This window comes from Simochromis diagramma, unplaced genomic scaffold, assembly GCF_900408965.1.
Source record: "Simochromis diagramma unplaced genomic scaffold, fSimDia1.1 OVJJ01000321.1, whole genome shotgun sequence".
In the NCBI taxonomy this organism is placed as follows: domain Eukaryota; kingdom Metazoa; phylum Chordata; class Actinopteri; order Cichliformes; family Cichlidae; genus Simochromis; species Simochromis diagramma.
In genome coordinates, this window is record NW_024386772.1 from 17,544,450 (window position 1) to 17,559,788 (window position 15,339).

The 15,339-nt window shown below is 36.4% G+C and overlaps 2 protein-coding genes, 1 long non-coding RNA gene and 1 gene segment (V, D, J or C); 1 reads left to right on the plus strand and 3 right to left on the minus strand.

The window, feature by feature from the left end:
• Positions 1 to 15,339, minus strand: part of LOC120747509 (immunoglobulin epsilon heavy chain) — a 438,017-nt gene that overhangs the window by 349,948 nt on the left and 72,730 nt on the right. The window lies entirely within an intron of this gene.
• LOC120713955 (immunoglobulin mu heavy chain-like) overlaps positions 1 to 15,339 on the minus strand; it is a 539,092-nt gene that overhangs the window by 342,518 nt on the left and 181,235 nt on the right. The gene's annotated exons all lie outside the window — the stretch shown is intronic.
• Positions 1 to 15,339, plus strand: part of LOC120714171 — a 514,712-nt gene that overhangs the window by 337,277 nt on the left and 162,096 nt on the right. The window lies entirely within an intron of this gene.
• Positions 11,449 to 11,974, minus strand: LOC120714127. The segment is given in 2 exon segments: positions 11,449 to 11,780; positions 11,880 to 11,974. Coding segments are annotated over 2 exon segments (360 nt in total).

Genomic DNA, 15,339 nt, shown 5'->3' on the forward strand with positions numbered 1-15,339 from the left:
AACAAGAAAGCGACCCCATTCACGTATATTTTTGATTGGCAGAGCTAACTCGAAATTTTGAGAAAAGTAACTCGAAATTTCGAGTTATATTTCTCGAAATTTCGAGATAATAACTCGAAATTTCGAGAAAATAACTCGAAATTTCGAGTTATGGATACTAGCTTTTTTTTTTTTTTTTTAGTGGCGGAAACGGGCTTCCATAATCAACACATATCAGACAAATTAAGAAAAAAAAAGCCAACAAAGAAAATGGAAATAACACAGTTACAAAGTAAGTTTTAAAGTTTTTCAAGACAAAATGTGGTGGGTTAGAAACGTAATTCCTTTCTGAGTAAAAACTTTTGTTCTTTATATCTAATAAAATAACTTCATTGTTGTTTTGACTGTGTTGCTGCAGGGAAAATGCAGTGGGAATCTGTGTCAAGAGTTTGGCCTTGGATGATTGTGAGTTGATCTATTGGTAATGCCTTTGGGCTCAAATGTGGGAATACGCACCCCTCTTCCCTCAGTCAGTCTGTACAGACAAGTGAAGGTGAGAGCTGTGTTTCAGTGTCTTCATTCATCTTTCCTCAATATTTCTCCTGTTTAAGGGCACAACAAAAACCACTAAATACTAGTGAAAACCTTCATCTGCCCAGCAGGGAGTGAAAAATAGCAGTTATACAGTCCATCATATCAAAATGTGAAAACTGATCTGTCATTCTTTCTACAGTCAAATACACAGATGTGAAAGACAACTGAGTTTTGCATTAACTCCTACTTTTACTAGTTGAAAATCACACTGTGATTAATAACATCCTTCATTCTGTCACCTACAAGAAAACACAGCACAGAAATTAAATCATTAAAAAGGTAAATGATAAAAGATTTTGAAAGTTACTTTATTAGTTTTGGAGTTCTCTTAAAATTGAAGATGTACTTAACTGTACCTAACTTTTTTGCAATCACAGCTAAATTCGCAGTCTGCTCATCTAGCTGTTATCTAGAGGGTGAGACTTCACGCTGACTGCTCTCCAGTGTTCCAAAAAGAATGAAAACATTCGTTTTCAGTCTAAATCCTAAAGCATATTTTTGTTTATGGTAGTGAAACGTCAACAGTGATTTTAGAGTTCAAACAGTTTTACAACTCTGACTTGTGTGATTTGAGCAAGAGTCAGCTCTGTTGGGGTATGAGCAGGCTGGGTTATGTGTTATTGTTTTGTGTTTTGTTCCATATGCAGGCGTTACCAGGTTGGAGCTGCCTCAGATGAGGACCTCTCCCAACTGTTCTAGATTGCCTTCGTCAGCTCAGCGTTTCTCAAGAGGCACATTCCACCACATTGTACTACTACCTCTGTGGTAACACTTGTCTCCTCAATCCGTTATGCACCGTCTTTATTCCAAGCCTCCTGTTAAGCTATCTGTGTGTGATCTCCAGCGCCTGTTTTCCATCCTTTCACTGCCTCAGCTGTTTGGGTGATGTGCTGCGCTCGAGCCCTCAGATTAACCAGCTTCCTCCACTGTCATCCTGCCTGCCAGGCAGTTCTCCTGCTCAGTCGCTAGCCCCCCTCCCAGTCCCCATTTCAGATTTTCCCAGAGAAGTCTGTTTGTTTAAATACACTGCAACTGCATATAAAGACAGCATTCACTTCAAACTCGTGTTTGTGAATCCACACCCTGGGTCCAACCTTTGGCTTAACCTGATTAGAGCTGACAGACTAATTGGTGTAATCACTGTCACATGTAACAACAAGCAGCATTCTTCCATCCAAGATTTACTGAATGTGAATCCATTGGCTGTGATTGTCAGTAGAATAGCAGCATTATAGTTCAGTCTTTTTTCAGGATAAAAGGAAAGAAATATATAAATATAAAAGGAAAGAAAACTAATTTGCTTGAAGTTGGAAACTATATGAAGACAAAAACAAGTTAAAAGCAACATTCCTGTGTTGTAGCACATATGGTTAGAATTAAGTTAAAAAATAAACAGTCCTGATATTGGCTGCAAAAGAGTACTCATTATACAGATTCACAATTACAACATGTGTGTGGTGGTGTGTTGCTTGTTGCTGAGTATTTGTGCAGGTCTGTCAGTGGTTTGTATCACTGTAAGGTAACGTGCACAGTAATAAACAGCTGTGTCCTCAGGCTGCAGATTCTGTCCTGTTATTGTCACTGTTTGAGCAGAAGTGTCTCTGCTGATGCTGAACTTATTTTTTAAAGCATCATTTTGGTAAGTGCCTCCACTATACCACATGTAAAAAATCCAGTCCAGTAGTTTATCTTCACGTTGTCTGATCCAACCTGTTCCATAACCACTATCAGTCAGACAATAACCAGAGACCTGACAGGTGATAGTTAAAGATTGTCCAGGCTGTACAACCAGTGAGTTTGGCTGGATGTGATCAATGCTGTACACACCTGTGGAAACAGATATAATAATTAAATTATTAATTTAATCATCTAGTATTTCTGTTGTATTTAGTAGTGTGAATTGACCAAAGCTTCTTACATGAACCAGCAGCCAGCAGCAGTATCAAAGCAACAGAGAACATGGTTGATGATGAAGCTGAACTGAACTGATGTGAGCTCCTCTGCTCTCTCACTGATGCAGCAACAACCTCAAAGTTATAAGCAAGTGCTTTAAATTCATTTGAATAAACAGACTGTCCATTTATGCAAAGCTTCAGTGACTGATGACAAATAAGAGATATTTGTCTTATTATGTCTTTTATAATGCATTTCATTTTGACTTGATCTCTAAAAAGTATTTTTTAAATTAGTTTTCAGACTGTTCATCTGCAGATATGACTGTCGTCTGCTGTTGTGCAAATGGAAACGTGTGCATAGTGTGTGTTAGCTAAGCAGTACCAGAACCAATAACCTAGTAAAAAATACAAACACTAAAAATGCTCCCGGCAGCAAGAATGAGCATTATGTTAAGAAACTGAGGATATACTGTCCATTTACACTAGCTGTCTCTTATGCAGTAAGTGGTTTTTCATTATTTGGCTAGCTGCACTGAAACTGGAAAATCCACTGCTTAGCTGTAATGTTTGGGTTCGTAAAACACTTTATAAATAAACTGTCTAGAGGAGAGTTCATTTGAGTCAGATGACAGTTGATTCACCAGAGCTGGAGTCAGAAACTCTTTCCTCCTCTGATCTGAGTGTGCACTGGATGTGAGTCCAAGGACTTCTTTTTTATCCTAAAATCCATTTTCCTCATTTTTTAAGGACACAACTCACACAAGTTTTCAGCTAAAAGGTCGCTGGTAATCATGTTGTTGGTTCAACAGTTATTTTATGTGTCAAACTGTCATCAGTGGCATTCATCATAGAGTCAACAAATTAAATTTGCAGAAATGATGTTTTGACAATAAACTGCCCAATGGTACCATTTAAAGTTGTTTGTTTCTAACTTCCTGTTTTTGTATAGACACAACAAGGGTTCCCTTGTTGTCACGAACAAGGACTGGACTCAAAATGAATGAAAACACAACCAGAGTCCAAAGAAAAACTTCCTGAAAACCAAATATAAAGAATTAAGAGGTGACTCAAGTCTTTAAGACAGTATTGTAAATGTGAAATTGGAACTATAGTGCACACTGTACATAAATGTAAATAAAACGTTTTTTATCGTGAAATAAACATTTTTTTATTGGTTTGTTGTATCAGACACATAGTAAGCTGGCAATGATAAAAACAGAAATCCAAAGATTATTTTTTTTCATTCTCATCTGGAAATCAAATTCCCTCACTTGAAATGACAATGGAGAGACTTGCTGCGCTGTCAGAATGGTTCATTATTGTCACTTGGTGACGTCATTCCAGCTTTTTCTTTTTAACATTTCCATGTGTTTGAGAAAAAAAAGAGAACAGAGAATTTCCCATAAGCAGAAAAGAAGAGTATGTCTCATAAGCATTAAATATCATGTCTGAAACCTGATATTATTTATTTACTTGTTTTTTTTAGATTGATTGGAACTCAGTGATGAAAAAATGCATGGAAGCCTTGTTTTTTATTAATTGTTTTTTCTGGGGGTGTGTTTGTGTGCGCTCATGCACTTTTTTCACTTTGTATCCTGTTAAAAAAAATATTTTGTTGTTCTGTTTCTTTTCATCAGGGCAACACACTGTTTCAGCTTGGACATTCATTAAATCAGCTGGAATCACCTGAAAAGACCAAAGAAAGATCTCCAGAAAAACTGGCTGTGACCATTTTAGCTGACCTCCATGTTTTATTAACTTTGATAATGGAATCACCTTATAGATGTCACTGAAGAAGACACCAATGGAAAGTTTAGCAGAGTGAAATATAATGAACTACAGACACTTTTCTTACAGTAATACTAGTAATAGAACTATTGTTAGTAAAATTTTCATTATACTGCAGTTATCATTGAAGATAAATGTATCATAGTGAGGAGTGTAGGATTTTGTACAGCTGCTTAAACAACTTCTGTCACTGTGGATCCGAGCACAGTAATAAACAGAAGAGTCTTCAGTCTTCAGACTGTTCATCTGCAGATACACCTGCTGTTTGCTGTTGTCCTTGGAAATGGTAAAACGGCCTTGAACTGACTGAGAATAGGAAGTGCTGCCATCACGCCAGTATATGTAAGCAATCCACTCCAGTCCTTTTCCAGGAGCCTGTCTGACCCAGACCAGGCTGCGGTCTCCAAAGTTATATCCAGATGCTGTACATGTCAGTCTGTGGGATTCTCCTGGTCTTTTAATTGCTGGCTCAGATTGTGTCAGAGTCTGACCAACAACACCTGTCAACAGAAATAAAAAAGGACATCATAACAAAATAAAGTATCATCGTAAATTAAAGAAACAGAAGAACATCAGTGAAGAGTTTCACCTGTCCAGCAGACAGTTAAAAGTAGCAGTGCTGTCCTATAGTCCATCTTGTTCAACTACAACTGCCCACTGTTTTGTCATGCTCTAAGCAGTCAGATAAGTATAAACGAAAAACATTAAAATATTTGCATTGACTCCTCCTTAAAACTAGGAAGAAGTGTTAAATCATAAATAATGTTGTTTTTTTTACATTAACTAATCATCATGTTTTCACTGATTCCTTCACAGAAACACATTTAGAAAGTTTAGAGGAAAAAAAAGTAAATTGTCAGCTGTATTCAGAAATATGTTATTTGCAAATGGATTTTTGCATCAAACGATGTTGCATACTTTGATTGTCCTGATTGTACTGAGTACACACCGTGGTTAGTTTGAATTTCTCTTATTTATTTATTTATTTGTTTATTTATTTATTTGTTACTTATAATAAACAGTTTCTTTTAACTGGAATTTGTGAGCATTTTTTTGTTTTATTATGGTCATGTGGCCCAGTTTGTGACACGTGTTATTACTGATTTACTGACTGTGAATCCTGAAGCTATACAGTTCAGTCAGTGGCATTCTTTGGCTCATATTATTCAGTGCACAAAACTGAATAAAAGTTCTGATAAATGATATAGAAAAATATATAGTTGTGGTTCACTATGAAGATTTTTATTTCCTCAGGCATATTAATAGAATTTCCTTTAGCCAACTTCTGCACAGTAATACACAGTAGTTTATTTTACAAAGCTAACCACATATGAAGAATCTATTTCTTATATAGCACTTTTTTACTTTATATGGCATTTCTCATTTACCCAAGCATGTTTTCTACATATAAGTGCTTTCTATTGAACATTCACAAACATTTATACTCCAATGAAAGGACTGAAATTAGCAAACTATCTGCTCTCTCTCCTGAGCTAAAGCTACCCTTTGCCATACGGTAAGCTCTCTGTCTCACACTGGTATTATTTCTATTCACAATTACAGCACAAGCATGGTTGCTGCTGAGTATTTGTGCAGGTCTGTCAGTAGTTTGCATTACTGTGAGGTAACATATACAGTAATAAACAGCTGTGTCCTCAGGCTGCAGATTCTGTCCTGTTATTGTCAGTGTTTGAGCAGAAGTGTCTCTGCTGATGCTGAACTTGTTCTTTAAAGCATCATCTTGGTAAGTGCCTCCACTATACCATATGTAGAAAATCCATTCCAGTGGTTTTTCTTCACCTTGTCTGATCCAATCTGTTCCATAGCCACCATCAGTCAAAGTATAACCAGAGACTCGACAGGTGATAGTTAAAGCTTGTCCAGGCTGTTCAACCAGTGAGCTTGGCTGGATGTGATCAACGCTGTCCACACCTGTGGAAACAGAAATCAGTGTTATCTAAATGATTTATTTAATTATTTAGGATTTCTGTTGTATTCAGTAGCGTGAATTGACCAAAACGTCTCACGTGATGCAGCAGCAGTTTCAGAACTACAGAGAACATGGTTGATGATGAAGTTGAATTGAACCAATGTGAGCTCTTCTGTCCTCTTATACATCACAGTTATGAAGAAATGCATTATGTCAGTTTGAATAAAGGGACTGTACATCTGCAATTTAACAATTTAATAATGAAATCTACAAACTGAATACAAATTGGAAATATGTGAAATTTCTCTTTTTTATATTCATAATATTCTCTGGTTTAAAACATTTATTCTTTTTTTTCATAAACTCCTTAACTCCTATAAGCAAATTCATTTTGAAAAATCAATAAAGTTAAGAAGGAAATGGGAGAACATGTGGCTCCTATGAAGCAAAACATGAATAAATGAGAAGTATCTCAAGACCTTTGCAGAGCACTGTACTATACTGTCTACTGTACTGTACATAGATTACTGAAAATGTAATAATACTAAAATCCTGAGAAAATACCTTTAAACAGCTGGAATGTCTAATGAGGCCTGAAATGATCTCCACACATATGAACAACTGCTTATTAACTCACCACCATCTAATCACCACACCATCTGAACTGTGGGTACCTCTGATAATGAGATCGTTTACATGATGCCACTGGAGGAGACCATGGCTGAAAGTACTGTAAAGAAGCAATATGAGCTTCTTGGTAGCATTAGTAAAATCCTCGTTATTCTACAATTGCCATGCAAAATAAATTAGGTAGAATAATGACTGCATGATTTTGTACAGCTGCTCAAACAACTTCAGTCACTGTGACTCTCGAGCACAATAATAAACAGCAGAATCGTCAGTCCTCAGACTGTTCATCTGCAGATACAGCTGCTGTTTGCTGTTGTCTCTGGAGATGGTGAATCGTCCTTGGACTGACTGAGAGTAGTGGATGTTACCACTGTTATAATGGCTTGCAACCCACTCCAGTGCTTTTCCAGGAGCCTGTCTGACCCAGGCCATCCAGTAGTCACTGAATGTGAATCCAGAGGCTGTACAGGTCAGTGTGTGGGATTCTCCAGGCCTTTTAACCACTGGTTCAGACTCAGTCAGAGTCTGACCATCAACACCTGTCAGACGAATGAAAAAGAAAAATAACATAGTTACAACACAAGTTGTTATTTTTCAAGGCAAAACAACTAATTACGAGTGAAAATCTTCACCTGACAGCAGTCCTGTCTTGTAGTCCATCATATCAAACTGTGACTCTACTGATGTGTTGTTCTCGCTACTGGGAGATAAGTAGAAGTAAAAGACATCTGAGTTTGCATTAACTCCTCCTCACTGAATAGACTGAGCAGAAATTAACGTAGTCAACACTTTTAAGTGTTAAAATCACACTGAGCTCAATAACATCCTCAGTTCTGTCACCTACGAGAAAACAGCATAAAAATAAAAAATAAAAAAGGTACATGGGATAACATTTGAATGCTTTTAAGTCAGACTTCCCTTAAACAGATCAGACATTATTTGTACTAACAAGTGTATTAACTAAAAATATCCTCAAGTGGCTCCCAAGCACAAAAGTAATTGTAATAAATAAAATAATTTCACACTGGCCATTTAAATCTGCTTTGGACTGACTGAGAGTAGTATTTGCTTCTACAGCTGTAACTGTCAAACCAGACAATCACCTCTACTCATTTTCTGACAGCCTGTCTGATCCAGCTGATGAATGAGAATCTCAGAGCTCTGGTCTGTTTTATTCTTCAGGCCTTTTAACCAGTGGTTCCACCAGAGACTGGCCATCAACATCTGTCAAGTCGGTAACTTTTAAAAACTGTTTTTTTTTTCAGTTAATGAAAAAATAAATAAATAAACTGAATAATCTTTTTCAGATATCACCAATAGTAATAGTATCAACTATTGTTCTGACTAACAGTTTTAATGACAATCTCTAACTTCTATTATGTTACAGGTCTTCACTGGAGGAGCTTTTTAAGAAGCACAGGGATCTGACTGTATCGTCACTGTTCACACAACCTAAAGCCTGTTTTGTTTGTTTTACAGTATAATTTTAATTGCACAATTGTTGAGGACATAAATGCAACAATAACATGATGTAACTATTTAATTTATAAATATTAAAGTAATTAATAAATGAATACATGCAGATTTATCTATAGATAAAGGACATGGTATTCTCTTGCTGTCTTGACCTTTGACCTCGAGCTCCAGGGATGTACAGGACTGCTAATCTTTGTACAGGACAGTAGTTGAGAGTGAATAAGAAGACACCCAGAGAAGTTTCTCTTTGCTGCTGGAAACCAAATTCATTGCCCCCAAATGACAACCAACAGGAAGACACTCGATAATCTCGCCGTCCTAAAGGGTGAGCTTGACACTGGACGCCCTCTAGTGTTCCAAAAAGAATGACAACATTAGTTTTCAGTCCACATCTAAACCATATGGCTACATCAGTTAGTGATACCCCAAAACAGTGATTTTAGGAACCAAATAGATTGACAAGCTCTGACTTGTGTCATGTTTGTGAGCAAGGGTTAGCGCTGAGAGAGTGTAATGAATGTAATCATGTGACAGCAGTAAGTGACTCCAGCTCTTTTTCAGGCACCTGACCCCAACCGTCCAGGATTTACTTGTGAATCCATTGGCTGTTATCTTTGATTAGGACAAAATCATCATATTTCAGTCTTTTTTCAGGAGTCTATCAGGCCCAGAAAATCCAGAGCTGACTGAGGGAATACAAAAGCAGTACAGCTTAATCTGTGGCCTTTTGCAGGTTCTGACTCAGGGCCTGACTCTCAATATGAAAATGACAGTCCTGATCTACGCTGCAAAAAATAGCCAACACTCTCCATAATATAAATATTTATTTGTTTACCATGAAGATGATTATTTCTCTTTCTATTCAGTGTGTGTGGTTCAGCAGGAAGACTTCTATTTCCTCAAGTTCATTAACAGAACTTATTTTAGGCTAACCTTTACACAGTAATACATAGTTGTTAATTAAATATATTTAAATATGCTACAAGCATGTGCAAGTGTTTGATTGCCTGCTGCTGAATAGTGAGTATTTGTGCAGGTCTGTCAGTGTCCATTCCATGAATTTTTCCTTCACGTTGTCTGATCCAAGCTGCTGCATAGCCGCTATCAGTCAGAGAATAACCAGAGACGTGACAGGTGATGGTTTAAGGCTGTCCAGGCTGCACAACCAGTGAGTTTGGCTGAATGAGATCAATAATGTACACACCTGTGGAAACAGAAATCAATATTACTTAAATGATCAATTTAAACTTTCCCATGTCTGTTGTCTTCAGTAGTGTTAATAACCCAAAGGTTCTCACATGATGCAGCAGCCAGCAGCAGTATCAGAGGTACAGAGAATATGGTTGATGATGAAGCTGAACTCATCTCTTCTGTCCTCTCACTTTTGCAGCCACAAACTTCATTGCATTTGCAATTACTTCTTTTTGATGTGACGCTTTTTCTCTGATTAGAAAGGGGTTTTTTTTGTTTGCTTTTTTTTATCAGTTTTACTTGATAGTAGTTTTTGCTGCAAATCAGTCCACTCAGTACTCAGAGGTTAAATAATAAATGTCAGTCTAGTGGCTGACAACAGGTGACTGGAGTGTTTATGCAGTTCTGCCACTTTAATCAATCATTATTGCTGACTTTGCCTTTATGTGTGTGTCTGGTATGAAATTCTTTTGTCTTTGTCTGTTTAACAAACAAAAACGATGATGATTCACAACTAAGAATGCCTTTGATGATTCTCTAAAAACTTACATTTCTGTTCCCATGACTAAAGGCACAAAAAGATTGGTTTTGTTTTTTTTACTTAGTCCCAACATCTTTCGGGTTTTATTTCATATTTTCTGTTATTATGTCACCAAAATATGCACACGACTGCGGTGACATAACCGTGACGGCCGCTCTTTATTGATCTGTCAGTTATGAGTGGGTGTAAGTGTGTGTAGATAGACTGCATTTTTACATGACTCATTTCATGAGTTTAATTTTTTTTTAATATCTTTAAAGTTCACACCAAGGCTACCAAATTAATTTCAGATGTGTGGGATGAAAAAGCAAAAGTAAAAGAGAAATAGTTTTGCTGATGGGGCTGGACCTGGAGTTGAACTGCCAACCTGACTGCTCACAACCATCTTTATAGCCTCTGTAGCCTGTAGCTCCATGCAAAATGTACTTAAGTTTAACAGTAAGCAAATGAACTGGTATAAATGTAAGTCAGGATCACCTTATGAACTGTTAAACAACTTTAAACTAGCTTTGAAATAAAAATTTCAACCAGCATGTGGTGAGCACACATCCAAGCTTTTGACTTTGATGTACTTTGTGCTGCTGGATGTGTAAAGTGTGGAGGAAATGGCTTTGAGAAGAAAACTTTCATCCTCCCAATCCAGAGTGTCCTCTGGCTCATTTCATAAACCCATGTGTTACATGCCACTGTCTCTGCAGGACGTTGGTTTTTTTTATTTATTTTTAATGAGACTGGGCCAGTCTGATCTCATTCTAATTTCCTGTAAGCAAAAGCATTTTGAAAATTTTCCAAAGATTTTAATTATTAATTATTATTAATTATTGTGGACATTGACTAAAAAGGCTAAGCACAGATAATTTTATTAATTCTGTGCTGATGGTTTTGGCTCCTTTAGTATTTTCAGTTTTAGATTTTGTCATTTTAAACTCTAACAATAAAGACGTGTAAGAAATAAATAATCAGTTAAATTACATATAACAAATAGCCTTGCAAAAGCCTGCTGATCTGTCCAGGGTATACTCCACCTCTCACCCTCTGGGGATAGGCTCTAGGGCCCCGGCTACACCGAAATGGACACAAGTAAGAAAATGGATGGATAGATGGGTGGAATAAAAAATAACATTTTAATTCAGCTAAATAATTTGAATTACTGAAAGTTACTGAAAGAACAGTGACAATTAAAACTGTTGGCCGAACTGTTCTCATCTCCTGAGTCATTAGGCCTGAAATGATCATCAAAATAAATAAACAACTGCTTTATTAACTGTGAGTATAATGAGGTGACCTTCTTGGTGCCACTACTTCCATTCAGGCATGAATTTACAGAGAATTATTAAAAATATTCTGTAAAATGTGACATCCAAAGACACCAATTATGCAAAACACATGCAACAATCAGGAGCACAGTGTAGGATTTTGTACAGCTGCTGAAACACTTTGAGTCACTGTGGCTCTCGAGCACAATAATAAACAGCAGAATCTTCAGTCTTCAGACTGTTCATCTGCAGATACAGCTGCTGTCTGCTGTTGTCTCTGGAGATGGTAAAATGACCTTGGACTGACTGAGAGTAGAAAGTTCTACTGCCATCAGTGAAAATGTGAGCAATCCACTCCAGTCCTTTTCCAGGAGGCTGTCTGACCCAGCTCATACCGTAGCTGCTGAATGTGAATCCAGAGCCGGTACAGGTCAGTCTGTGGGATTCTCCTGGCCTTTTAACCACAGGTTCAGATTGTGTCAGAGTCTGACCATCAACACCTGTCAATAAGAATAAAATGAATGAAGAAAAAAATGAATTATTTAGAAAGTAAAATAACATAAAAAAAACATGAAATTAGTTTTAGTGGAAAGTTTTACCTGCAAAGTAGACAGCTAAAAGTAGCAGTGCTGTCCTACAGTCCATTTTGTTTCACTTTGCCTGTCTGTCCACTATTCTGTGCGTACTTACAGCAGACAGATAAGTAGGTGGAGGACGAGGGAGACGTCTGAATATTTGCATTGACTCCACCTCAAAAGAAGGAGAAAGCTGATATATTATCAAAGAGCTTTTAGTCACACAAATAAAAATTTCAGTTCTTTTAATTTGAAACAACAAAGGCATATTTACAAAATTTACTGACTGCTAGTGAATACATTTTGTCAGTTGCATCTTGTAGTCAGGAACCTTTTGCCCTACAGTGTTTACAGGTACATTTTTTTGTTTAATTTTAACATCTAGCTCATTTTAAAGGAAAAGGTCTCGTAATTTGATTGGATTTTCTACCCACTGTCCCTTAAAGATTTACTGATAAATTTTATCAAACTATCTATACTATCTAAATTTATACATGTATTTCCAATGATAACAGTGTTGTCATTGAAAATAAATATAGGTGATTCATTTGCGATTATATTTCTCTATATTTATAATACCCGTGTCCTTTCTCATAGATTAGTTTATTTTGGTACATTTTTTTCTGACCAGTGGTAAGTGATGAATTATATATAATATTATCATATAAAATATAATTTAGCTTGGTGCTAATTTGAATAGATTTACTTTGATTAATTCAATTTAAATGTACAGTTAGTTTGTGTAGTCTTTGTAGATAGTCTGGACTGATGATTGAGTAGATTTAAAAATTTCTCTCTCTGTTTTTGTCCTTCTTTCCTGGTAAAATAGTTTTAATGCTTGAGCAAATGTCAGGTAAACACTGTCTTCCACTCATGGTTGCTATTTGAACAAAGTCAGTGGAATAAAATAAACATTAAATTTTATCTAAACAAGGACGTGAGAAGTGGTTCAATAATTTTTCACAGTACTTCACCCTTTCGTTGCCATTTTAGTAACAAACTCCACTACAGTGAATGTGGCACTGGACTGTGTGCACAATTATTTTATTTTATTTTAGTTAAACAATGTTTACTGAAGATGTAATGCTGCTGAAATCCTGGTTCTTAACAAATATAAATGACAATGTGTGTCTGTTTTTTTTTTTTTTATTAGGGTAAAGAAATTGTTACATCATAACAGGGAAATCCATTTATACAGCTGGTATGTTTGATGAGCTCTAAAATAATCCCCAATCATATGAACAACTGAACAGTGGCTACGCTCCACGATGGCATTGGAGGAGACAAGAGAGGAGAGCACAGCTTAAAGAAATATAAAGACTGTTCTCGAACAAGTGCAACAGAAATGTCTTCGTTTTATCAGTATAAATAGTATTAGTATTAGAAATATCCTTATTATACTACAATTGCCATATGATAAATGAAGTATAGTGACCACTGTTGGATATTGTACAGCTACTCAAAGAATTTCAGTCACTGTGGATCTCGAGTACAATAATAAACAGCAGAATCTTCAGTGCTCAGACTGTTCATCTGCAGATACACCTGCTGTTTGCTGTTGTCTCTGGAGATGGTGAACCGGCCTCTGACTGACTGAGAATAATAGATGTTAGCACTGTTATAATGGCTTGCAAGCCACTCCAGTCCTTTTCCAGGAGCCTGTCTGACCCAGACTAAATAGTAGTCAGTGAATGTGAATCCAGAGGCGGTACAGGTCAGTGTGTGGGATTCTCCAGGCCTTTTAACCACTGATTCAGACTCAGTCAGAGTCTGACCATCAACACCTGTCAAAATAAACCAAAAACAAACAAACAGTGTATTATAATAAGTAGCAATTTTATGAACACAAATCAGTTAAAAAATAAGTGAAAACTTTCACCTGCCCAGCAGAGAGTTAAAAACAGCAGTCCTGTCTTGCAGTCCATCATATCAAAATGTGACTCTACTGATCTGTCATTATCGCTACAGTCAGATAAGTAGAAGTAAAAGACATCTGAGTTTGCATTAACTCCTCCTCACTCAATAGACTGAGCAGAAATAAATGCAGCTATTACTTTCACACCTCATATGTTGAATATCCTTACCTCTGTCATCTATAAGAAAACACAGCACACTGAGAAATCAGAAAGTCAAAAATTATACTGAAAAAATTGAAACGTTACTTAAAGAGTTTTCTTATAGTCTATTAACAAAAACCTAAAAAATAATAATCAGTCAGCAGATTAGTATCAACTGCCCCATCGTGTGTTTTTTTTAGTAGGATGAATGGAGATTTAACTGTATCTCGAGTAATAATATTTTTTTTAAAAAAGGTAACCTTTTGTGCTAATTAGGGCAGCAAAGCTATCAGATTTTCAGCATAAGATAAATGTGATACAGACAAAAGGTGCTAAGATCACTAAATCTCACCTTATACAGATACATCTAAAATACTCTTCATCTGCTAGAAATTAAAGTCATTGTCTGAAAATGACAGCCAGTAAGAAGCCATGTAATACTTCCACATTTTCTTTGAAATCCAGGCTTGTGAACCACAGCTAAATGTCAGTCTTTGTTGATTTAGCAGTTATTTAAAGATGAGACTTGACACTGACTGCCCTCTAGTGTTCCAATAATTGACAACAGTAGTTTTCAGTCCAGCTCCCAAAGTGTGTGCTTATTTCTGATAGTTATAGATCAACAGTGATTTTAGCAACCAAACTGCTTTCAAGCACAGACTTGTATAATTTTTATAAGTGTCACTGTTGGGGAAGTAATGGATGTTAGTACGTCCTGTCGCATGTGGCAGCATTAAACCACTGCAGTCATTTTTCCCATGCTGAAATATATCTTTCAGCACTAAAATCACTGTGTATTATCAACAGTACGTCAGGTATCGTCAGGTTGCAGATTGTTCTGTTCAAATCCATTTTTCTTTCACTTTTCTGTTCATTCATTTTGTTTCATGATGAGAGCTCGCATTTGTAATTTGAAGATTTTATGCAGTTGTTAAACGGCTTCTACCACTGTAAGTTCTGAGTGCACTAATAAATACAATCTTCAGTCACCTGTTTATTTGCAAATAGATGGTAAACTAGCCCTGAAGTAACTGAAAGTGATAGTTGCTGTAATATTTTGATACTCCAACTCTCTCCCAGTCCCCAGGAGACTGGTCAATCTGTAGGATCCACCAGGTCTTGTAATAAAACTATGAAAAATGTACTGTGTTATAAGATGAAATTGAAATTACATAGTGTCACCTTTACAACTTGTGTGGCTGCTGGCTGTTGAGTATTTGTACACACTTATAGGAAAGAAAAACAATTTAATTTAATCATCAACAAATTATTCATTTACTTTTCCAGCATTTCTGATGCATTAAGTAGTATAAATCAAACAAAGCTTCTCACAGGATCCAACTGTTAGCAGCAACATCAGAGATATAGAGAACATAATAGTAGTTTATGATGAGGCTGAACTGATATGAGCTCTACTGTCCTCTCAC